This window comes from Acyrthosiphon pisum, chromosome A1, assembly GCF_005508785.2.
Source record: "Acyrthosiphon pisum isolate AL4f chromosome A1, pea_aphid_22Mar2018_4r6ur, whole genome shotgun sequence".
NCBI lineage: Eukaryota > Metazoa > Arthropoda > Insecta > Hemiptera > Aphididae > Acyrthosiphon > Acyrthosiphon pisum.
Genome location: NC_042494.1, coordinates 106868836 through 106894544, shown reverse-complemented (window position 1 = coordinate 106894544; position 25709 = coordinate 106868836). Strand labels below are relative to the sequence as shown.

Genomic DNA, 25709 nt, shown 5'->3' with positions numbered 1-25709 from the left:
CGAATAGTATCGGCCATCGGGCTCAGACTTGCTGTGAACAATAATATATATTGGTATAAAATAACTATTAACTAGGTATAATGTTAGCGGATTGTGTAATTTACACAAAAATAAAAGTATTTATTAAAATATATACACATGCACATATTGTATAAATACGTAATCACAAATCGTACAAGCAATAAAATCGAAAGATCAATACAGATAAATCTATAGAAATCTGTTACATTTTATATTGCCATCATTATTCGAGAACGCTACCCGCTACGTTATTATTTATCAAAATATATATATTATTCATAAGTCATAACCCATAACCAATTCACAACGTTTTCAGCAGAACTAAGTTATTTCTATAATGGTTTTCAGTTTCTCACCGCAGTCCGCGGACTATGTTATGCTAATAATACTATAGGTTATCTTAGTCCGCGACCCGTGTTTTCACCATATTATGAAACGAATTATTGATGTTGGTAACAAAAGGTAAGATTTTATTTTGGTATGATGTTAGTAACAAGTAACAACAAAATTTTGACAACTGTTGCACGGGAATATTTTAACAAAAAATTGAAATATTAAACAAAATCATTAAGAACTAAAATTGGTAATACTGAAATTGATTGATTCTGCATTTCTGCAGGCAGCAGTAAGCAATTTTTTACCTTATTAATTTTAGTAAATTAATTATTGACAACTAACTGTACCTACTGCCAGTTATTGCTTTTAACAATACGTGCGAACGTAACATCCTCTCAATTTTATTTTGTGCGTTTTAAGTTATTTTATTTGATATTGTAGCGTGTACATATCGAGAAATGTGTACTTATATAAAAGGCTTTTGAGGCAGAAAACAAGTGCGCACTTAAGCCCTTCCCAAGTATAAGTAAGTAGGTATAAATGTTTATCATCCATCTTTTGAGAAAATTTTTTTTTTATTCATTTAATTTTGTTATCTGATGTTAACATTTAATTTTAGTGTCTCCGATTACGGCTTGGGAAAAACTTCAACAGAATCTACATGGAGAAGACTTTCATCAGATTTATAACGATCATTTTCCAATTGAAGTGAGGCAGTTGTTATCCCCATGGTTTGAAACTAAAGCTTGGTATGATATTGTTTTACTTCTACTTATACATTGTTATAATTAGTTACACATTTTATAAACATCATGTGAAAATCATTAATCAACATAATTTAATAGAAAATATAGAATTTTACAACATTAATATTAAATACCTAGGTATGTGTCCAACATTATTATATTTGAATCTTCTTTTCGGTTTAAATAAACAATATATTTCTTTTATAATACCTTATATTTTAATGATTTTACTAAACATAATAAAAAAATTATTTTTAGATAAATTCATGTCTAATTCATATTTGACTTTTAAGAGTTGTATTTTTTAAAGATTTAAATATTAGGTAGGTAGGTACAAATATATTAATTAAATTACAATAATCAAGGATCTGATTTACCAGTATTATACTAAAAATCTTAGATTACAATCTTTATTAGAGTGTACTAAATGTAGTTTTAATCAATAACTTTTGACAGTGGTGTTCAGAACTTTTCCCCATGTGGGGCTTACTTAATAGTAACTGAGTATTGTACGCATTCCACGTAGTCTGGTAGTTATAATTAATAGAATGTTATACCCAACAACGCAAGTTTTATTTCGAGTAATTCTTATCAAAATGTCCAACTAACCACCAACTTACCCCTGATTTTCAAGTGGTGCCTAGGTCCCCGCCATTGGTGACAGTGACGCCACTGACTTATGATATAATATTTGTTTGCAAATGTTTTATCATTAATCGTAACAACTTTGTTTTGTACATTTTAGAGTAAAGTTCCTAATTTACTTTTTGAATTTTCGTTTTTAAAATATAAATTTAGTTGTCCATTCAACTACGTATAAAGTATAAACTTCCTTAGTATATATTTGAACTATTTTAAGTCACTGACTTCTCTATATGTACATTTAAGTTTTCCTTGAACCTGAATGTATCTTAATTACATCATAGTTATCACTAGGAATCTGTACTAAATATGCATGGACTTCAGTGCTTAAAAAAGAAGAAATATACACATAATTTTTTTTAAATCAGAATTTTCATAAATAGGTACAATTTTCTAAAAAAAAATTTTACCTTTTTAATATTTATTAATGAAAATTGGAAATTGTATGTCAACTAGGTATTTGAAAAACGGGATCAAATAATACTTCCTAAAAATTCAAAATAAATATACATTATAATGTAATTTTTTTTACTGCCAAATTTTCAAATTATATTATGAACTTACCATTAATCATCAATTAATATACTCTAAAAAGAAATATGCTCTTAACTTTACAGCACGCTATTGTAAATAATATAACAATGTATTGTATTTATTTAACTTATATTAATTCATCCATCACAATCCCAGGTAGCCCCAATGCGACTTAAACATAAATTGTGAAGAGATTTATTACATTAAAAAATAAAAATACACAAGACCAAATGAAATTAAAAGTGTCATCAATTGGTAGCTTTTTATTATCGAACAATGGTGATATGGTTAAATTAACAAATACTTATCATTGCTATTCTTCTAATTTATTTATTAATTTATTACTAAATACTTCTGGAATTTTATAAAAGTGTATTCTATTAGGTATTTAAATTATATTATTATTTTTAAACATATTTAAATATTCTGAAAAAAAATTTAATTTGAAGAATTTATGTTTTTAAATTCCTTTAAAGTATATGAATAATCAAAAAACAAAAAAATGCTAATACTTTATTTGTTACAGAACTAATAATTTTTTTAATGAAATCAGAATTATTAATTTACTATAAAATGTTAGTATGTATCATGTTTCATTTTTATCACTTATAATTAGAGAGATACCAAACAATTTCCATGAATTTATACAATATACGACATGATTTAGTGTCTTACACAATCAACTCTATAATCTTGTAATTTTCCGCCTAAATTAGAAATAAAGAAATCTCAAATGTTGTACAAGCTACTAATAATAAGAACATTGTATGTAGGTATAGATATATTTATTGTTAAAAAAGTTAATTAATTTTTTAAGTATATATTAGTTGATGTTCAAAAGCAAAAACCAATTGAAACAATAATTGTATCATTCAATTTGAAATACTGGCATAGTCATAATTCTACTAATTAGCTTTGGAAAAAAAAATTGACCAAAATTAATTATGACTTATTGTCCAGATATCGAAAATGTATTTATTAAATTCTAAAGAAACATTTTAAACAGCAGTCTATTTAAGATACTTTAATTCTTGTATCCAAAACTTATTTCATTATTATTTTAAATTGTTATCATTGTCAGTGTTTGTTATCAATATAGTTTATGATTAGGATAAGACTAATAATGAGTATAACACAAATATTTATTATATACTTCTGCATGTGTGTGACCTGCAACAATTATCCATAATGCTTGTATGAAATTACTATTTCCTGGAACCATCAAATTATGCTCTGATAAATCAATCAGATAAGATTTAATATACTCATACTAATCTATTTAAATTGTGTTTTTTAATGAATAGCATACTAGTTACTAGTTAAATAATATTATTGTTGAGAATTTATCATTTTGATTTTGTCATTCTTATGTTACAATATAAATGCTTAGTAAATTATGTGAATTATTATTGGTAAAAAAATATGAACTATTTAACTAGATAAAGTTTATATTTCTCAAATATTGAAATATTTATAAAATTAATATTTTTAGGACTGAAATTGATCCAGATAATTTAGAGCATGAAGGTTATATTAAAGGTTTATTTGTGTCTTTTGTGGATGAATTAGTATCTAAAGCTAATTCTATGGTAACTAATGAACAGTTTGTCAGTAAACTGAAACTAATTGATACAGCAAAATTATATAAAGTGAGTATTAAAATCATAATATGTATTCAACTTTAGGACAGGGTTAAATAAATAAAACAAATAATCATTTATTTAGAACTAAACAAAATTAAATTTTGTATATATGAAATAAATAATTTTTGTATTAATTATTATTCTTTTTACAGGAAAAGTACTCTCAAAACCCAAAAGAGTTGATAAGAATAATTAAAAAGTGTTTGGAATCAGAATCCATAATGGCTCAACAAAATAATGTGTGTATACTAAGTGTTTATACTTCCAAGTACCAATAATTTTTTAACATATTGGAAATGTTTGGAATTTTGTATGGGTTATATTTACCATATTCTTTTACCACATTCTCTATGAAATCATAACAAAAAATAATTTATTATTGATGTTCCTAGGCTTATAGTCATAGGTGTGCGCACGGGTGCAGCGAATACTGCTTTCGCTGCACCTGACAATTTATTTTGGATTTAGTGGGCTGGTAGATATTTATCTGAAACGTATACATATGCATAGATACAAATAAATAATTTTAAACGTATTGAGTTTATATTATGAGTAATGTATAAATATCTATTATTAATTACTATATGCTTATAAGCATTATTTTATTACCTATGTGATGTTAAACATATTTATAAAAGTATAGGGTAATATATTAAATTACATAAAAATATTATTACTTTTTATTTACAATTTACTATGTTTCTTATAACCATAATAGGCATAGTCATAGAGTGATGAATTTTTATTAGGGGGGGGGGGGGAAGAGGGATATACCCTATAATGATTCGGTACACAAGTTTATAAATAGCTAATATAGATTATATGAACTTATACAATATTAAATGTTTACACAGTGGTGCTAAACAGAATTCGAGGGAGGGGGGAAGCTATATAAAGGAAATAAGTGGGCTGCTTATTGTTCTTTAGGGCCGGTTAAAAATTTATGCTACACCCGACACAAAATCCTGCGCACACCTATGCTTATAGTAAATAGTATTCAGGTTTAATAATAGAAAGTTCTTTTAATTCTTTGAGGCGCCAATTAAGAATATACAGCCGCTACTCAGTGACTAGATTAGGGGGAAAAAATATAAATGTCTGAGGGATTGCGTCTCATTTTCATCACTTTATTTTTAGCTATGACTTATGAATATGTTATAAATTAGGTATTATAATAAATAGGTTGGCTTATAAGACAAACCCTATAAAATAAAAATAAAAAACCATTTGTGGTTAAAATATATTATCTGTCAATGCTCCCTAAGCCAACATTTTTAACAATGTATATAATTATGTAAACTTTTGTCAATAGGTTAACTAATATTTCTTATGGACAAAAAACATGATAATTTAAAATTAAATTAGAATGAAATCAATTTTTTTGTAAAAAGTAAAATAAGTAGTAGTAGACCAATTCTTACAATATTGTAAAATTTAGCTTTAATTATTCTGTTTTTGTTTGTATTTAATCAAATAGTTACTGGTAATTGAAACTTAAATATAGTTATTATTTTATAATCTATACAGTTTTAGTATTTTTAAATTATGAAATTGAATTATTGTGAAGTATTATGAGATATGAGCGGATATACTATTACGTCAACAATAATTCAATTTCAGAATTTTTAAATATTGTATCTGTGTATAAAAGAATTTGATTTGAAACTCGTAAGTATAATTTATTAATTTTATTTAGTCTCTAATGGAAGTCAATGTAAAATCTTCTCAAGAATTAGAAAACATTGAAATTACGCAACAGATGGACTTGATAAGTAACCATATTACGCATACAAATGAGATTCGCATTACAATCCAATCGGACATTGATTCTTTTAATATTTTATACTCTGAATGTTCTAAATGTTCTCGTAAGTTTTTAGTAAATTATAAATTTTTATTATGTATATTAATAAACATTTTTAAATTTAAGAACATCTACAACACATGAGAAATCAAAGAATGAGCATTCCTCAAGGACCCGAAATTGAACGTAAATTAAAACAGGAAAAAGAATTGTATGAAGGACAATTAAAGACTCAATCATTAAGTCTTAACAATGCTCTTTGTGTCTACATAAACAAACTTAACGAATCATTAAATTTGCTCAGCCCTGTTCAAGCTCATATTATTGATAAGGCATTAATTCAGTGGAAACGTGAACAACAGTTGGCTGGTAACGGATATAAATACATGAAAGATATAGATGTCATACAAACTTGGTACTTATAAAAACTTTCTATTAAATTAATATTGAATTAGTTAAATATTATGCACTAATATATTCTTATTAGGTGTGAGAAATTATGTGATTTAATATGGATAACTCGTTCACAAATTAAAGAAGCTGATCGTTTCAGAGTGAATTTGGGTCGTTATTTTGAATTACCTCAGTCTTGTGAAATAATTAATACTCTTCTTGATATGACAACACAATATCTTTCATCATTAGTGGCAAGGTATATTCTTTGTAATTTAATATTATTTTATTGTTATTATTTCTCAATTTCTTTATTTAGTACTTTTGTCATCATAACTCAACCACCTCAAGTATTAAAAACTAATACAAGATTTGTAGCTGAAGTTCGTCTATTAATTGGAGGAAAACTCAATATTCATATGACATCACCTGTGGTATGAAACAATTTTCTTTTAATATCTATTTTAGGAGCTTCATCTTTTTATCATTATTAATCATTTTATGAAATTTTAAAATTTAAAATTAGGATATTATTACTAGCATAATAATATAACACTATCAAACAAGATATACTGTGGGGAAATATTAGTATCATTTCATAATCAAACATTACAATATTCACTGGTTTACTTACATTTTTTCTCATTTTTTTTAGAGGTAAAAATATTTAATGGTTCAAATTATTTTTATGTATAAAACAATATTTTTATTTCAGCATGAAGCGCCCTTTGTTTTGATGTAATTTATCTTAATATAAAGAAAAAAATAATTGTATACAAAAATAAATTGATTCAGTGCATATGCCTATATTATATATGTATTTTTTTAAATTTATATTTTATATAATAATAATAACTGAGAGTATAGGGTGAAGTATAATATTATAATTAGAACATTATATAAAACATATTTTTTTGATTAAGACTAATTCTATTGGTTCTATCATGTAAAATATGAAGAAAAATACAAAAAAAAAAATTAAAAAATCTATAAAGATATTTAAAATTTTAGAAACTAAACTACCTTTGATTTGGTTTTAATATTTTTTTATATTTACTAAACTTACCTTTGATATCACATAACATAATCTTCACTTATCTAAAAAGGTGGGCAAAGTGGATGTTGCTCTGCTATACAGTATGTAATAAGTGGGTCAATGTATAATGGATGGTATTAAACTTGAATTCAGTAATATAATATCATTGTATACAAAAAACGATTTTGGGTGGAGATTGTATGTCAGTCTAAAATTGACCTATAATATGTATCTATAATAAATTCTAAATTAATCATATCACAATATCCATTAGGTACTTATAATGCGTTATACATCAACAACAAACCATGGTACTATCATAGATATATAATAGTATACTTTAGAAGTTTCAAATATTTAATTTGATTTGCTTGTAGACATTTTTTTTTTTTGATAAAGGTATATCATCTCATAAGGAATCTTAAACTAGATTTTAATATCTTAGATTTAATAAGAAAAATGTCATGGATTCTTAACTCAAGATAATTTGCTAATCATCTTGATTTTTCCATATTTTGTTAATTTTTAAACTTTAAATGCTTATAAAAAAAAACTGTGACTAAGGATTTTTAATAATTTTCAAATATCATTGTAACAATATAGTAGGATCCTTGTATTAAATTTTCAAGTATTTTTACTCAACAAATAAAGTTTTATTGACATTCATAGAAAAAAAAATAATAAAATTGGAAAATTTTATCGTGTATAGTAAATGCAAATATAAACAACTAGTGAAAATTTTGTGTATATATGTTCATTTGTCTTTATGTTGCACCAAAAACCAATATCGATTTTATCAAAATTATCATATCACAATATCTATTAGGTACTTATAACGTGTTATACATCGACAACTAACCATGGTACTATCATGGATATATAATAGTATACTTAAGAAGTTTCAAGTACTCACAAATAATATTATATAATCACAACAAAATAACTAAAATAGTTATTCTAGGTTTTTTGAATATGTAATTTCGTTCAAATTTGAAATTAAATTATTATAGACTATAGTACTATAAAAATAAACTGTGCTTATGTATTATTTAGATTTTTTAGTAACAAATTAACTACTTACGTAGAATCTTGTTTTAAATTTTGTCAAAATTTGATATTTAAATGCTTATAAAAAAAAATTGTGCCTATGTATTTTTAATATTTTTCAACTGCTATTGTAACAATATATCAAGAGTCTTGAATTAAGTTTTACACTTTTTGGCCCAACAGATAAAACTTTATTGATATTCTTAGAAAAAAAAAAAAAAAAAATTGAAATATGAAATTGTCCGTAACCAGCTCGAAACAAGGCAAAATATTTTGAAAATTATATCAAGTATAAGAATTGATAAAATTAATATTCAGTGAAATTCTCATGTATCTACAGTTATTTGTTTTTGAATTACAACGAAATAAGAAAATTGCTACATGATAAATCGAATGAATATCCAATGTTGTAAAAATTTGAATTTCAAACGCTCATAAAAATTTAATTTGAGTTTCTTGGACATTTTTTTTTTTTTTGAGAAAGGTAGATAATTTTATAAGCAGGGCTAGGATTTATATGCAATAAAAAATTGTAAAATATGCATTTTATATACCAAAATATGCAGAAATATGCATTTAATTTTTTATAAGATAAACACTAAAATATAGTTACAAAAAAAATTTTTATTTATTAAAATACATCAATGATAGACTGTTTGTCTTAAAATAATATAATTTAGAAATAAAATAAAATAATTTAGAAATAAAACTACGTGCGTGTTACTTGAAATAAAATTTATATTTGACAAAAAAACCAAGTTTTACGAAATATACTAAAAAACATGCATTTTTTACATTCTTATAATCGAAATATGCAATAATATTAATTTTATTCAATATATGCAATAATATGCATTTTATCTAAAATATGCAAAAACATGCAAAATAAAAATACCCCCGTTTATCTCATCATGAGGTGATTCGTGTACATTACTGACAAAATCAATAATCAGAAGTAGCAAAAAAACCATGCTGTTGCATATAAATCCTAGCCCTGCTTATTAGGTATCTTGATCATTTTACCATTTTAGATTTAAAAAGAAAAATTTTTATGAATTCTTAACTTAAAATAATTTGCTAATTTTTGTGATTTTTCCATATTTTGTGAATTTTTGAACTTTAAATGCTAATAAAAACCAAACTCTGACTAAGGATTTTTAATATTTTTCAAATGTCATTGCAACAATATAGTAGGAGCCTTGTATTAATTTTTCAAGTAATTTTACTCAACAAATAAAGTTTTATTGACATTCATAGAAAAAAAAACTTATAAAATTGGAAACTGAAAATGTCCCTAAACAGTTCAAAACAAATCAAAATATTTTGAAAATCTTATCGTGTATAGAAAATGCAAATATTTAGACAAGTAAAAATTTTGTTTATTACATGTATTACGTTCATTTGTTTTAGAGTTACACGAAATACCAAAATCGATTTTGTGGAAAACACATTTTGAGCAAAAGTTCCTGTTTTTCCTTAATTTTTCTTTTGTTTTTCATGGCACCTTTGGCAACTACTCGAAAAATGTTGCTGTTGACCCCCAAAGTACCAACTAGATTCACTTTCCTATCAGAAAAGATATTTCTGAAGAAAATCCAAGCACTTTTACTGTCCTAAAAGGTGATGACAGACACAAAAAAAAATTTTAAAAAAACACCCATCATTGTAAAATCAATACATTCATCGTTCCACTCAAAATCTAAAAAAGTAATTTCCTCAGGATTTAGATTGTAATAGATATCTTGTCCAGATTATTGCTATTTGAAGTATGACATATTATGAACATAGTTTTTAGTCCTCTATTTTTAATACATTTTTTTAATTTTTGGTGACTCAAGGGTATTATGTTCATAATATACATAATCTGACTTTCACAATATGTTTTCTGACAATTTTAACCTCCAGAAAAAAAGGATTTATTGTCTGCTGAACAATAAAAAGGTCGTTTTCCAACACTTCAACTAGCACTGTTAAAAATCAAACTTTCTATACGGTAGTGCCCAAAAATAATTTTCCTAAAGTTTGATGAGTTAGCTTTTTGAAATAGTGACCGCACATGACAAATTTCACTAGCTAGTAAACTGAAGTCTGAAGTGAGGGTGCTAAAAAAATTATTTAGGTTAAGTCGTAAAATCCATATTGTATCGATAGTTATATAGGTATATAAGCACTATAGTGTAAAATATAGGTATCTGTTATCGGTGGATCACACGTTGAACCGGTCCCTTATATTTTTTCCCTTACCCACTGCCAAAATATACCAAAAACCATGCAATTTTTATGTTTGTATTTAAAATATGTAAATTAAGAAATTTGACTATTTATATTAATATGATGGGATTTATGAACATAAATAAAGAAATTCATAAAAACACTGCCAATAAAAATATATTAATGAATATAAATCCTAGCCATAATTATGATATTAACTGTATTAGGTTAAAGTATCTATAGTCAGTGAATCTCAAGCGAACCAAATAATTGGAAGAAATAAACCAGATGGAGAATCTTGTGGTGAAATATTAAACTGCACTGGAAAAATGGAATATCAACCAGTGCAGAGACATTTGTCAACCAATTTCCGGTAAATTATAACTTTTAATTTACAATATTTTATAAGTCAGCCAAATAATAATGTGTATTAAAATATAATAGAAGTATGCAACTAAAGAAAATTAAGCGTACTGAAAAAAAAGGCACAGAATCTGTTATGGATGAAAAATTTTCGATTTTATTTTCTTCCAAATTTTTCATTGGTAATGAACTCCAATTTGAGGTAAGTTTTTTTATAATTTTTAATTTGAATACTTAAACAAATATCAAACTAAAGAATAAAATATATATCGCATAAAGTTATCCTATGGAAAAAAATTAGTACAATGTAGTAACATATTGCTCTTTAAAAATATTTAAAATTAATTATACCGATTTTTATTAAAATGTATTAGAAAAATAATTTAGAAGATATCATGTTATATAATTTATAGATTTCAAAAAAAAATGTTAAATAAGTTTGTAATATTAAAAAAATGTATTTTAGGTGTGGAATTTGTCATTACCTGTGGTAGTTATTGTGCATGGGAATCAAGATCCTCATGCTTGGGCTACTGTAACTTGGGATAATGCTTTTGCTGAACCTGGCCGTGTTCCATTTAATGTTCCCGATAAAGTACCATGGAGAAATGTGGCAGAAGCTTTAAACATGAAGTTTTCTGCAGCTACAGGTCGTGGTCTCTCAGAAGAAAGCTTGACATTTTTGGCAGAAAAAGCTTTTAGGTAAATAGATTTATTTAATAATAGTTTGAGTTATTAAAATAATTAAAAAATATATTTTCAGAATGCAAAATGTGGATTTTAATCATATGGTTTTGTCATGGTCACAATTTTGTAAAGAACCATTGCCACAAAGAAGTTTCACATTTTGGGAATGGTTTTATGCCGTGATGAAAATAACTAGAGAACATCTAAAAGGTCCTTGGACTGATGGGTAATTACTAGAAAATAATTGTATATATTATATTATGATAAGTTAATATTATAACACAAAATATGTAGTGCCATCATGGGATTCATAAGGAAGTCTGATGCAGAAGAGATGTTAACAAGATATGCTACGGGTACATTTTTATTAAGATTTTCTGATTCAGAACTAGGTGGGCTAACTGTTGCCTGGGCTGGATGTAAGTTATACATGTCATTAGTTTAATAATAAAAATGTTTAATTATTTTAATATTTTTTTGTTTTTTTCAGCCAATGATTCAGATGCCTATAGTTTACATCCTTTCTCAGCTAAAGATTTATCAATTCGAAACTTGGCTGATAGACTATTGGACTTGCCATATCTTACAAAGTTATATCCTGATATTGATAAAAATCAAGCATTCGGAAAATACTATACACAACCACCAAGTATTCATATATTTTTATTTTTACTTATTTCTATTTAAGTTTTGCTTATTACTTAAATTATATTTTAAATTGTATCAATTCAAAAAACCATTCTAAAATAGTGCTGCCAATCTTTTTGACTTAGGCGCAACACTACTGGTTGATTTAAAGATAGTCATCAAATCCTAGCCGGGATCATAAATACTTCTGGTTTCCTCTAAAAAAAGTCTAGTAGCTTGAAAAATTCAGGTTTACGATAACCATTAAAAAACATTGCCAATATTTATATTTTATTTACATTTTTGATTCCTCCAATGATCTACTAAACATTCAATTATTTGTTATCTTGTGTAACTTATATCGTGTAAAGTCCATTATTGTTTTATCAAAATAAATATTATTTTTCTTTTTACTCGCGATTGTGGAATCCTAATAGTGAATGTTAAATATTTTATTTAATAACATGTATCCATAATAACTATGTATGAAAAAATTCAAAATGAATACCCTTTTACTAAACAGTGTAACTAATTAACAATTTTAATTAGTATGTAAGGAGATCAAGCAATGTTTTATTTTCTTAGGCATAGATATCTCCACATATAATTGGGATTTTGGAATTAGGCGTAAGGTTGTAGATACCCAACCTCTGTATCTCCTAAAATTGAATGTCTCTACTAATTATAAACTGAAATAAAAAACAACCCTATTCTAAAAAAAATTTAAATTATTACATTGTTTAATATTATGTTAATTTATTTCATAATTTAGATATTAGCACACCTGTTACAAGTAATGGATATTTAAAACCATTACTAGTTACGCATGTTCCTGGTTGGGGCGGACCTGGAACCAACGGACAAGGAATGAATAGCTATCCAAACACTCCTCAGAACCACATGTTTCATGTAAACAGCCCTGGAAATTGTAGCATTAGAGAAACGTCATCAGTGCACAGTGAACCAGTAAATAAGTAAGAATTATACTTCCAATAATTTATTGCACAATTACAATTATTTAGCTTGAATTTAGTTTTGTTTGAGTTTAAAAGAGATTATATTTATTAGAAGTGAGTGAGTAAATTTATAATTATAAATTGAATAATATTTTAAATTTTATGTAAATACTAATGTTTATCACTATTCACAGGTTGTTAATTATAGATATCTTTAATTATTGTTTTTGAGTTTTCACTCGTATTTTCACAGGCAGTTTGATTTGGTGACATGGGTCGCAGTGATCTCCTGTATATGTTTTGTGTATGTATATCTTATTTTCATAAATAAGATGTATGTATTATAATATTTTTTTAATTAAATTGTCCTATTTTCATTTAAATTTTAAACAACGTGTGTAGCTTAGAATATATTTTAATTTTTTAGTATAATTATTAAGTTTAAAAAAGGAAATATTGTTCATTTTTTAAACATTCCCATATTCAATTTACTATAAAATATATACTAAATTTAAACAAACTTTTATAACATATTAATATTCTATACAACTTCTACTACATTATTAATTATTAGCCTTAAAATAATACTTATATATTATACAATCCAAATATTGAAAAACTATCATCAAACATTATCAATGAGTTCTTGTTTTATTAAATCCTGATTGGCTTAACTTTGGGTGTGTAATCAGCTTGTATTTTACTTAAGTAGAAATATTATTGCAATATTATATAAATTATATTGTTTGTTACTTTGTATATTTTTATAGAACCAAACTCTAATGCTCGCTCACTTCTAATGAAAATATTATTATTATTTTTTATCCTTTCAAATGGTGTACATAGAATATATTTCACTCTGTTGATATGGTTTACAGTACTATGTACACTACTAATTTCATGCTAATATTTATGTAACTAGCACGTACCTATATCAGTTTTTTGCCATTTTATTATATTTTACTTTTTTGGTATATATAATGCATGATTTTACTTTTTATTAATAATATGTAAATATTATATGGAGCCTTTAAATTTAAATTTATTAAAAGTTCATTATACTATTACTCATTTATATTATTACAACAAGTATTATTTACCCATTAAAATAAAATCCCTATTAAGTTATGAAATTTAAATTTATTAACTTGAATTAATTTAAAAAACATAAATAAAAAAATATTAGGTACTAAAAAAATGTCAAAAGCTTTTAATTTTAAGTATGAATTTGCCAGTTTCTTTTTCAATTAATCTTACAGTAGTTGTCATTTTTTGCCATTTATTATATTTGTTTTATTCTCACACTACATTTGAATGGCCTATGAGAAATTTATGTTACTATTTATAAAATATAAATATTTTTTAGTCTGAATAAATATAAATAGTAAATAGGTTTGTCAGTTAAAAAATCACTAACAACACATATTTAAATTACCAGCATAGGTGAAACTACAGGTCAGGCCAGTCAGGCAATGACCTGACCTAATACTGACTGGATACATACTGACTTAATAAAATTTATAATTTTGAAATGAGAATTTTTTTTTATCATTTTTATATTTATAATTTGGTCTGTATGACACAGCATTCTAGGATTTACATCACTTTAATTTAAATATACACTACATGTGACTTTTTGTGTTAATACTAGAAACAATGAGAATAAAAAAATTATTAAATTAATGATTATAAATATAATATTTTATCAATAATATGTGATTTGTGGACATGACTAACCAAATTTTTAATAGAATGCTGCATATACATTTAGTAATAACTAATAACTAATCTCACAAATTACTAAATATGTATCTGTTTAATACTAAATTATAGTCTAGTATGAAGCAAATTTTGCATAATGCATAGTGCTTACTGTTAAAATAACAATTTTTTTTTTATCTGCATTGAAAAATTTAACATAATCTTTTAAAAAATATTTCGATAAATGATGATAAAAATAATAAATGATAACTACTGTATTAATAGTTTATATTCAATACTAGAGACTTTGTTCGACAGATTTATATATGTCTTATATTCTCGACTTGTAAATCAATATATATTATTATTTTTACAAAGGTTCCAAATATTATAATAAAAAATTAAGTGTTAAATGTATTTCTATTAAAAAAAAATAATTTTTAATTTTGCTTTAACTCAACAGTACATCTGAAAAGTACCGTCCAGGGTCGTTTTTTTCAGCCGCCATCCTATGACGGGATTTAGGAATGCCTGTACTATGATCCTGGGATAAAGTTCCGAGACAATTTGGATGTTAATTTTTTTTTTATTATTATATAAAATCTGTTACCTTTCATTAATTCATCGATAGAATAGAATATAAAAACCTAATTCCTTTAGCATTCTCCTGTCTTATTAGATTATATAGGTTGCATTTATGTATTAAGAACTGTATTTTAAAACATAGTACTGAAGTATGATTGATTTTATTTGATACAAAAATTAAGAAAATTAATAAGGTTATATTTAAAACTTAATATTGGCTTTTTTAAAGGTGTGCTTTGAACCATAAATGTTATCATAGGTAGGCTAATGCTAATGTGTATGTGTTAATAATTTTTAAATTTATCAAAACTTAGGTTTTTAACAAATATTTTAATTCATAGTTTCAGTATTGATCGCTTTTGAATCTCAAACATAACTGAAAACAATTTTAAAAAGTTGCATAAATGTATGCCGTATGTATTGAGTACATTTACTGGTTTTAGTATTGTTAATTTAATGTATAATAATATAAATGTTTTATTTATTTTATTGGCTTAAAAAAAAAATATATTGTTTTGCTTATTTAGTATGATGGCATTTGGAAATGATTCCTTAGAAATGGATTTTTCTTCGAACTTAAATGACATATCGCATGTGGATGAAGCGTTTTTTTAAAAGTAATTTAGATATGTTATCTTATAGTCTAGATTAGGTAAACCATTCAATGTCATAATGATTAAAGTATGCATTAAACTGCTTGTGTTAGTGTGAAACTTTGATATATTTCCTTAATTTTTTTTGTTTATAATTTTTAGTATATAAATTATTGACATACATATTTTACTCAATTGTTATGAACAAACCTTTTTCAAACCAATTTTAGTGTATAGTTTTATTATTATTTTTTATCATTGATTTATTATTTCTTTTATTTGAAATATGCATTTATTATTATTACCTTAGATTAATTATTATTTGTGTATATTATTAAAAATAATTTTTGTGATCATCAAGTCCTTATGGTGCTTAGTTAACAAACTGCTTCGTTTCGCTGTTATTACTTATTTTATTATTATTATTATTATTATATTTATATTTAAATATTATGTCAAAACATTATTCCGTCAATATTGATCAGGTAATTATTTTGGTTTTATACTTAAATATATCTTTAGTATGTAGTTGTAGTTATTCGTATGTTGTTATTTGCATTGATGTATACATTACTGTTAAATCACTTAGAATGTCTGCTTTTTTTTTATATAGCTAATTTCATTTTTGAGTAAAATAATTATCGATGTTTTTCACCTTTTGTATCAACTATTATTTCTGAATTTTAAATGGTAACTTTTTTACTTTTTCATACATTTTTTTTTAATACAAAGTGTGTACAACAATGGTATTAGTCAAATTGACATTCTTGGTGATTTTCCTTGAATAGTTTGTTTATAAAACAATAATGTACTTAAAAACCTATGGTTTCTTATGTTTGAACAATTTTATCATCGAAATATTTTTACATACACAATATTTTATTATTATATAAGTATATTTGTATTGTTTATTTATTAGATCATATATTGTAATTTTGTATTCAAAATTATTTCCTTACTAATTTAAATATTAACATACTCTTACACATTTAATTTAATGATATAGTATGCACAAACTTTATAAATTAAATTAAATTTGAATAGATAGCAAATAGCAATGTATAAAAATAAATATTGAATTTTATCTTTTATCCTATAAATTGTTTGTTCTTGTTTTTTTGAAAACTTAACTTTTTATAAAGTTTGTTCTTAATACTTAACTAGCTTCATAAAATTTAATTAGTTTTAATATTTAAAGGGGATTGATAGTGGTTATTTACTTGTTAGTTACACTAAGACAATTTTGTATTCATGCATTTTGATTGCGAGAACTAAATGACTATTAACTATTAAGAATGAATAGATATTTTTGAAACATGTACCCATAAACATACATAACAGTACAGTTACTTTTTCAATCAATAAAAATTTGTTATGTTAATTTCAAGATATTAATTGACTTAAAGATCCAATAAAAATGTTTAAAACCAACTCGAATTTGACTCTTTTAGTGTGGCTACTTACTGAAGATTGTCTTTTCACATTTTGTTTTCAATAAATAATAATAATAATAATAATAACTTAGAGCAACTAAGAGGGTAAAATTAAAAGTCAAACTCATTCAAATTTGTATAAACTTAAAAAATTTTAAGAATTCTAACCCAATCTCCTTGGGTTCTCAAGTGGTTACTTATTGCCTTCTTGGTAATACCTCATTACCATGATCATTGGAATAAAAATATGTAGTACTTGATACGTGTAAAAAGCTGCATTCAATCCCTTTCATTTAATTTAGAATATATATTTAATGAATTCAAATTGTTGCTTTTCAAAAACGTATGTTTGTTATGTTTTATAATAATTATGGTTTATACTTAAATATGGATGTATGTATTAAATGTGTTTTTTTAACAATGAGGAAATACCTAAAATTGTATTTTTTAATTAAATATTGGTGTTTATATTTTAATGTTCGGTGTAAATTTATTATCTATAAAACTAATCAATCCTATGCAGGGTTGGCCTGGATACCAAATGTCCCAGGGCAGGATTTTTTTTCTTGGGCTCAATTATCTAATGTCCATATTGTCACAATAATAATCAATCTTTTAGCAGTTGTCTATATTTGGACATAACGATATAATATAGTTGTATTGCATCATTAGCGAACGGGGCCCTAAAAACTAAATCACGGGTGGGGCCTAGAAAAGAATACCTGTCCCCTACTTTGACCAGCCTGATACTGATCCTAAGTCCTACGATTTTTATTTCAGTTTACACGAAAATTATAATGCATATTATTAACACCATGACAAAATAAATAAATTTATTTTGTCATGATCGACACTCGACGAGGCAGTAAATAGTTGCCGGCGTCGCCTATGTTAATACATGGGAGGTAGTGTGCGGCGTAAACACATACAATATTGTGAATAGCGCATGCGCAAAACGCCAGCCAAGGCACTTAAATATACTGCTTCGGGCCGCCGGGTACATTGTGTATAGCCGCTCTACTAGCTAAGACTTATTCTATACTCTATGGCTCGCACAGCGCTTATCAAGTAAATTATTAATTTATATTAACTGGAATGACCCGCCTCACCGCACACCCGGCACCACAATAAGGGAGCGCGGCCACCAAACTAGTCTATTCCTAGAATAATGGAGTTAATTCTGGAAATCAGATGTCTTTATAAAGTACTTGATAATAACATTGATTATAGAATATCTATTCTATCCACGGTCTTAGAAGATCTTCTAGACCGTGATTCTATCTATTCATTATGTCTATTCTATAATCAATGATAATAATAAACATTGCGACGATGCTGGAACTCTATAATCTCTTTTCTATGCTGGAACTGTCGACCGTCTCCTGCATAGTGCACACTGCTCAGAAATCTGCAAATCGATTACGATTAGACTGTAAAAAAAATAGAGTGCTCATCACTTTAATTAGTACCTACCTGGTTACCTATAAAAAACATCAATTAGGTACATATTAAAGATTAAACATGTCCAGTAAAAAGGACACCAGTTTAAAAAAATAAGGCAAGAAAAATTGGCCAAACAAGAAGAAGCATTCAATAAAACAATTTTTATATTTTTTTTTTATTTCATGGAACATTCCCCCCCCCCCCCGTGGGAGCACGTCAATGTACGGGGCGCTAGTATTGTAATGCCTAGGGGCGGAAAAATAGGAAGTCCGCCCCTGGGTACTGTGTAATATTAAAACATTTCATAAGAAATTGTACCAAAACAAGATTAAGATATTAGAACAACGATTGAAAAGAAGAAATAGTAAAATTAAATCATTAAAAGGTAATTTTAACTATATACATGTATAACTATATATTTTAGATTTTTTTTCATATGTGATTTTAAGAATAAAAAAAAATGTTACATCTTCTGATGAAGTAACGCAAATGCTGGAAGACAATTTTGGTGGGTTTCCATTATACGTTATTACTGCATGAACATAAGTCTAAAACTAATATTTTAATGCTAGCAAGGAAGAATATATTAAATAAGTCAAATTTATTCTTTTTTCCTAATATCCTATAAATGTCAAACTTGGTTCTCCTAGTCATGAGCATAAACTATTCTCAGCTCTTAGTGACAGCTACATAAATATTAGAATGCGACATTATGCTAAGGAAGTTAATGCAAAGGAAGTATTAAAAAATAAAAGTTCTTTGAGACAAAAATTAACTAAACTAATGTTAACTATCTTTCTTCGAACAATAAAAACACAACTTATATATTTTATGAAAACATGAACACTTTATTATACAAAGATAAACATTATCTTTCGGCCCAGCTTTCAGGACGACCCAACTCGTTTCAGGTCTCCAACCGACTGACTACAATGTAAAAATCAGTATACACCCATATTACACCCATATTACCGGTGGGGCTTACCTTATATTAATTATATAACTATACAATGCCTGTGTTAACACTAATATTATTTCAAAATGTTTAAAAATTAAATTAAAATGTAAATTTTATAAAAATATTCTATTTCTTCTAATGTTTTTAAATTTAAATTGTATAAATATTATATTGTACTTGTATCGATGTTTTAAAATAAATAAATATTTTAAATATATCTTATTTCTTCTTCTTTTTTTGTGTTGAATTTGTATTTATTGTTTCCCATTTCCTACATTACCTATTACAATATTATATTTTAATATTCTATAAAATAAATTTATTATTTATATTTAGTAATAGGTACCTACTTGGCTACTTAAATAGTTAAATCACAGTAAGTCTGATTTTATGTTATGATTTGGAATATTGCTGTACTTACTTCAATATAATATGGTATTAACCACTAATTTAAATTTAAATGGATGACTGATTAAATTATTTATATTCTATAAAATTTGGATTATAAAATTATTGATTATGTTTAAAGGTAAGTGGTTAGCTGTAAACACGATAAATGTCTATATTACTATATTAATTACAATTATTCGTTTTATACTTTTGTGTAGCTATTTATTTTTATTTTTCCGTTTAAACTATATCGCTGTATAGTAGGCTTGTTAACAAGTACAAATAGATTTTAATTTTTAAAATCGGACGAGTGGAAGTACCTACATTATTATGAGGCGTTTATGTTCACTAGTACGTTCGCAAGTTTCCAGCTATTTTTTTTTGCCCTGCAGAGGTGGGGGTTACGTTCAAGACATGGCTCGTTTTCGTCTCACGGACGATATTGGTAAGAGCGCCCTCCAGTATTATTTATCTATCTCGATGGTACTTGTATATGTTTTTAAATGTTAAGAAACCAATCTATGGTAGAGATCTAGATATTCTGTCTACCTCGGCAGATTGGTATGTTATAAATTATGTTATCAATTTAAAAACAATTGCAAATTGCATATAAAAATAATTCTGAATACATCAAATAAAAACGGGGAAAAAGTAACCACTCTGATGTACAGTAAGTGTTAACAATACCTCGTCATTGAAGAATGAGTCATACTGTAATAAACGTTCACAGACACATGGTTCGGGATGCATATGAAAATAAGGCCCCACAAAAAGGTTTAAAACCATTAGGTACAAGTTTTTTTTTTTACAGTTTGAACAATTCTTAAAGTCAAGGGCGCCATTCCCCCCCCCCCAAGAAATTTTCAACTGCACATTAATTGTACTTTAATATTAATATCACTATCATTACATTCTTTATGATTTTTCTATGTTGATTTTAATGTATTTTTTTTTTTTTTGTTAGTAATACAATAGGTTTAATTAATTTTTGTAGAAAATATTGCATTTAAATATGTCATTCATTGTGTATTAAATAAGTTAAAATTTCAAGTATCACAAATAATACTTTTAAATCAACACCAAAAACTAAAATCATTGTTCTTAAATTAAATATCCAATTTCAAACAAATTTAAAATTAAGTATTTTTAGATTTTTTTGGTTACAGTGTGAACTACTTGTGAGAAACCTTGAATTAAATTTTGTTAACATTTTAGCTTCCAATGCTAAAAAAATTGAGCATAATATATCTTAAATATTTTTAAATAACTAATATAACATACATTGACTTATGAGGAACCTTATTATAAATTGTCAAGCGCTTCAAGTAAAAAAAATTTAAATGTCTATAAATAGGTTTATAAATGTCTGGGAAAAGCTAATATTAACATCTGGTGAAAAGTTCAAGTCTTTAAGCTTAATCTCTTTTTACTAACACCAATAAAATAAAATTGATTTTCTTGATGCTGGTTTTTTGTACAAAATATCCTTTTTTTTCTATTCTGCTACCAGAAGCAACCCCTGAAGTTAAAAGTTGAAGTAGTTGTACAGTTTAGCTGTCCTAAAATGCGATGGCAAACAAGAAAAAAAGTACTTTTACTCCACTTACATCTTTAAAATGTTTAATATTTGTTATTAGATTGAAGTTTAAAGAAAACTTAAAATTTAAAACTGTATTTGTAAATGTGCTTCATTATTCCTTAATTGTAACGTAATAATAAACAAAATTATCAAAATTTAAATTTAAACAATACTACACTGTATGTACTAGTCATTATTTTGGTTAAATAATGACAAACAACTATCTTCTTTCTTTTATTAGTTATTACACCTTTTTGTACGCATTAAACATATTATATTATAATTATTTTATTAAAATATAGTATAGCAAAAATTATAATTTTCTTTCTCCTAAATCCTTAGACAATACAATAAATTATACCTGTCAGATCATGGAATAAGGTTTGTATGGTTTGTATTATTCTATTCTGTGGTATGTAGCATATTATATCACAATAAGTATAATTAATTTCAAATAATTGTATGAAAAAAATAAACTACATAATTTTTTTTTTTTAAATCTACTTAAACTATGGGCTGTATATTCATTTATATTCTTGATTATTTTCACAACAAGTACTTAAATTAAGGACTTCATAGATTTTTATTGATTTGGTTCCTTGCTAATTCCAACAGCAGCTGCTCTTACGATACGTTCATGTAATTTATATCCAATTTGGGAAACAACAACCACAATACCTCCTTCTTTGCCTTCAACAACCTAAAAAAGAAAACAACATTATTTATAATTCTTTTTTAATTTTAACTATACAAGAAGTTACCTGTTCAAATAAAGCTTTATGAGAATTGGGATCAAATTTTTCATTTAAAGGATTTATAGACATTAACCCATGTCTTTGGAAAATCTATAAATAGATACAATTTGTAATATTTATTTATTAGTTAATTAGTATTTAATATACATATTTTATATTATTTATTATTAGTAATAATAACCGTTTGTAATTGTGATTCAGTAGTCACCAAGCCTTCATATAAATGTTTCAAATGTGGATTACTATCGCATACTGCTTCTTTTGGTACACATTCAGTAGCTTTACTTAAACTGTCGGCCACCTAGAGAAAGTATTTTGTTATTACTTATGAAGTTGTGATAAGTATTTGAATGTTTAAATTAAATTGCTATTCTTACATCTAGCAAATCTTTACAAAATCCTTGAATTGCATAAATTTTAGCATCAGCAGTTTCTTTAATAGTACGTTTGCGAATGTTTTCTGTTTCAGCTAAATATCTCCTAACCTTTTCCTATATACAATAAATTATTAATCTGAGTATCATAAATATTATCTTCTATCTGTATTCTATATATGATATTTAAAACATACGGTTAAATTTTTATTTTCCTCATGTAAATCTTCATTTTGTTTTACAAGTGCTTCAATATCAATCTTATCTTTACTTCCTTTTAATTGTTCTTTACACTCATCAGCAGCAGCATCTGACATTTTACGATGAATAATGTTATAGCCCATTATACCATTTATCCTGAAAAGTAACAACATTCAATTAAATTTGAAATTTGCATCCTTATGAATAATTGAGGTTGACCAATATATATATTTTATATAGTTACATTTAACCTGAATAAAAGATATACTAGACAATAGATACTTATACAATATGTTTACAATTTTTTTTTTTAAAACAACCAGACACAGGTTAATTTTCCTATTTATAATTTCTAGTATAATAATAATAAAAATATCAAATAATTTACTACATTTTTGATTGGGGGGAGGGATCAGAAAAAAATTTTAAACTTAGGAACCTGCACATTAAAATAATAAATAACATATATTTATTATTTAATATTTAATATATTTTATTTCAAAAACACAAACAATTTATTAGACATAGTATAAAATATAATTAATTTAATTTTTATTTTGTCAATTTATCAATTGCTTTTTCAGCACTAATTGCAAGTTGGAATGTATTTGATACGTATGTCAACTGTCCATATTAATACAAAATTTATAATATATTATAGCATAAATGCGTAAAATCCATCTGTGCATTATATTATTAATTCTTAAAATGTATTCTAATGTAGGAAAATGTATTATTATCTGGACGGACATGCAGGCGTCGTAGTCACAGCGTTGTTATTAGCGTCTGTCGGTTGGTCAAAATGTATTCTTGTAATAATTATTTTTATGGAATTAATGTATGATTATTGATTACTGAATTAAACATTAGTGTAATACACCGCCTTGGAGATGTGACGAAATAAAAATGTACAACAATTCTAGCCATTTTTTTTTATGTTTGCTTATAATAACTCCCTAATACTAAGCACACTATTTTATAACATTTTAAAAAAGACATATGGGGGGAATCTGACCCTCACATCGTCCCTTGTATACGTCCCTCTAATTATGTACCTATTGTACCTATACCAATAAGTATAATATTATGAATTTTCAACATATTTCTTATAATTTGGTGAAAGTCACGGCTTAATACTTCTTATGTCAAGTTCACGCGGAACAAAAAACCAAAACAAAACATCAACTTAACTTTTCCCAACAAAGGCAGGACAATTGTTTTTGAAATAGAAACAAAACAAAATCTGACTCTGTGTGAACACAGCATTAGACCTAAAATTGACCACTTCCTGACTTCCAGCAATATAGTCCTATAGATTAGGTATTAGAAAAATGTTATTTTATTACATAATATTTAATAGTTAATTAAGCAACCAAAATTCTGTAACATGATTGTTACGCTTAAATCTTATTAATTACATAGTTACAGACTACCCCAATTTTATTAAAAACTATATGTAGGTAACTATTATGTAGGTAACATGAACTATACTAATTACTACAAATATTGTATTCTGATAAAATTTAACTCACCTACTTTCCGTTGCTAATGAAGTAGTCAAGATAGACCTACAGATCCGGAATGGATAATTTATAATTGAAGTCATTTTGGTTGAAAAATTATTTTGTAAGTGTGGTAATACAACGAAAGGCAGATTTCTAGAATATATTATGATCAATTTCTACATTAACTCATTCAGCAATCAGCATGCGGTTATTACATACACCATTCACATTACACCTAAAGATAACACACTCATATTTTTATTTAACATTATCAGAAATAATTACTAATTGCATGATATTGAATAATATCACAGAACAATAATGACAATATCAACCATGGACTACGGAGGCCGGACGCCGGAATTATATAGGAAATATCAAAATATACAAATAGGACCACGATTAAAGATAATACACTGGTTACACATCGAGACTGTATAACACGGCTCGAAAAGCGCGATTGAAAATGTACTGACTAGTAGCACTATCTAGTGGTCTCTTCAACTTATTTTAACCACGTAAATTCCTTAATTATGAAAACTAAGCCTTTATATTATACTAGCTCTAAGTGTAACTCGGGGCCCGTTAGACTCGCTGAGAGTGGGTACCGATTTTGGAGACAATGTCATTGGAAATATATAAGTCACGACAGTAAAGTTGTAAGATGAAAATTTAGGATTAGTGATATGGATTGGAGATAAGGCTTGACGTTTTGGCGGGAACGTTTAAGCAATCCGTCACAAACGTTGTAAATGTATAGGCTGGATACGATCTCCTGTGTTGTTAAAAAGTGCTGAGTCGATAGATGTATTCGATTGTCTAGCTATCAGTCATCAAATCATATAGGTAGGGAATCGAATCGCGGACATAATGAGTAGCGTACCAATATCACCAGGTATGCAATCTACCTACGGTGGATTGCCGACCTGCACGTTGGTATCGTAGGTAACTGAAGAATGGAAAATATAGTTAGACCCCCACCCCCCCCCCCCGGTGTTAGTTGTAAGTGAATACTGATTTTGGAGACACAGTCGAATTATAAATGCCACGCTTATATAGAAAGAGATTTTGTAATAAGAATTTATGATAAGGCCTGGCTCTATGATGGTCTCGTTTCGTAGACGGAAAGTTTGAAAGTCGAGTTTC

At 26.0% G+C, this 25709-nt stretch overlaps 2 protein-coding genes across 5 annotated transcripts; one reads left to right on the top strand and one right to left on the bottom strand.

Moving 5' to 3' along the window:
* Nucleotides 1-606: 606 nt before the first annotated feature.
* On the top strand, nt 607-17834 carry LOC100161101 (signal transducer and activator of transcription 5B). 4 transcript variants are annotated; one of them, XM_008189936.3, is made up of 16 exons: nt 607-887; nt 977-1106; nt 3772-3928; nt 4075-4161; nt 5619-5790; nt 5853-6141; nt 6214-6378; nt 6439-6553; nt 10641-10786; nt 10858-10978; nt 11243-11478; nt 11540-11689; nt 11758-11882; nt 11954-12112; nt 12863-13064; nt 15860-17834. In XM_008189936.3, coding segments are annotated over exons 1-16 (2343 nt in total). In that variant the 5' UTR covers nt 607-886; the 3' UTR covers nt 15948-17834. The 4 variants fall into 4 exon arrangements, with proteins under 4 accessions (XP_008188158.1, XP_001946645.2, XP_003247962.1 ...); XM_001946610.5 differs by lacking the exon at nt 15860-17834 and adding an exon at nt 15211-15859 and having other exon boundaries at nt 607-883; XM_003247914.4 differs by having other exon boundaries at nt 608-883.
* Nucleotides 17835-22000: 4166 nt separating this feature from the next.
* Nucleotides 22001-24933, bottom strand: LOC100169377 (GrpE protein homolog, mitochondrial). Its single transcript, NM_001162357.2, has 6 exons — nt 24591-24933; nt 23055-23214; nt 22861-22974; nt 22665-22784; nt 22490-22573; nt 22001-22428 (listed from the first exon to the last, which is right to left on the bottom strand). The coding sequence occupies exons 1-6, from the start codon at nt 24662-24664 to the stop codon at nt 22312-22314; spliced, it is 669 nt and encodes a 222-aa protein (NP_001155829.1). The 5' UTR covers nt 24665-24933; the 3' UTR covers nt 22001-22311.
* Nucleotides 24934-25709: the final 776 nt, after the last annotated feature.

Excerpts from the sequence above, each read along its gene's own strand:
- LOC100161101 (XM_008189936.3), top strand. Across the intron at positions 3,929-4,074 it reads ATACAGCAAAATTATATAAA|GAAAAGTACTCTCAAAACCC; the intron begins GTGAGTATTAAA and ends TTCTTTTTACAG. Across the intron at positions 13,065-15,859 it reads CACAGTGAACCAGTAAATAA|TATGATGGCATTTGGAAATG; the intron begins GTAAGAATTATA and ends TTGCTTATTTAG.
- LOC100169377 (NM_001162357.2), bottom strand. The coding sequence starts at position 24,664 with ATGACTTCAATTATAAATTATCCATTCCGGATCTGTAGGTCTATCTTG. Across the intron at positions 23,215-24,590 it reads TCATTAGCAACGGAAAGTAG|GATAAATGGTATAATGGGCT; the intron begins GTGAGTTAAATT and ends GTTACTTTTCAG. Across the intron at positions 22,785-22,860 it reads TTTGTAAAGATTTGCTAGAT|GTGGCCGACAGTTTAAGTAA; the intron begins GTAAGAATAGCA and ends TACTTTCTCTAG.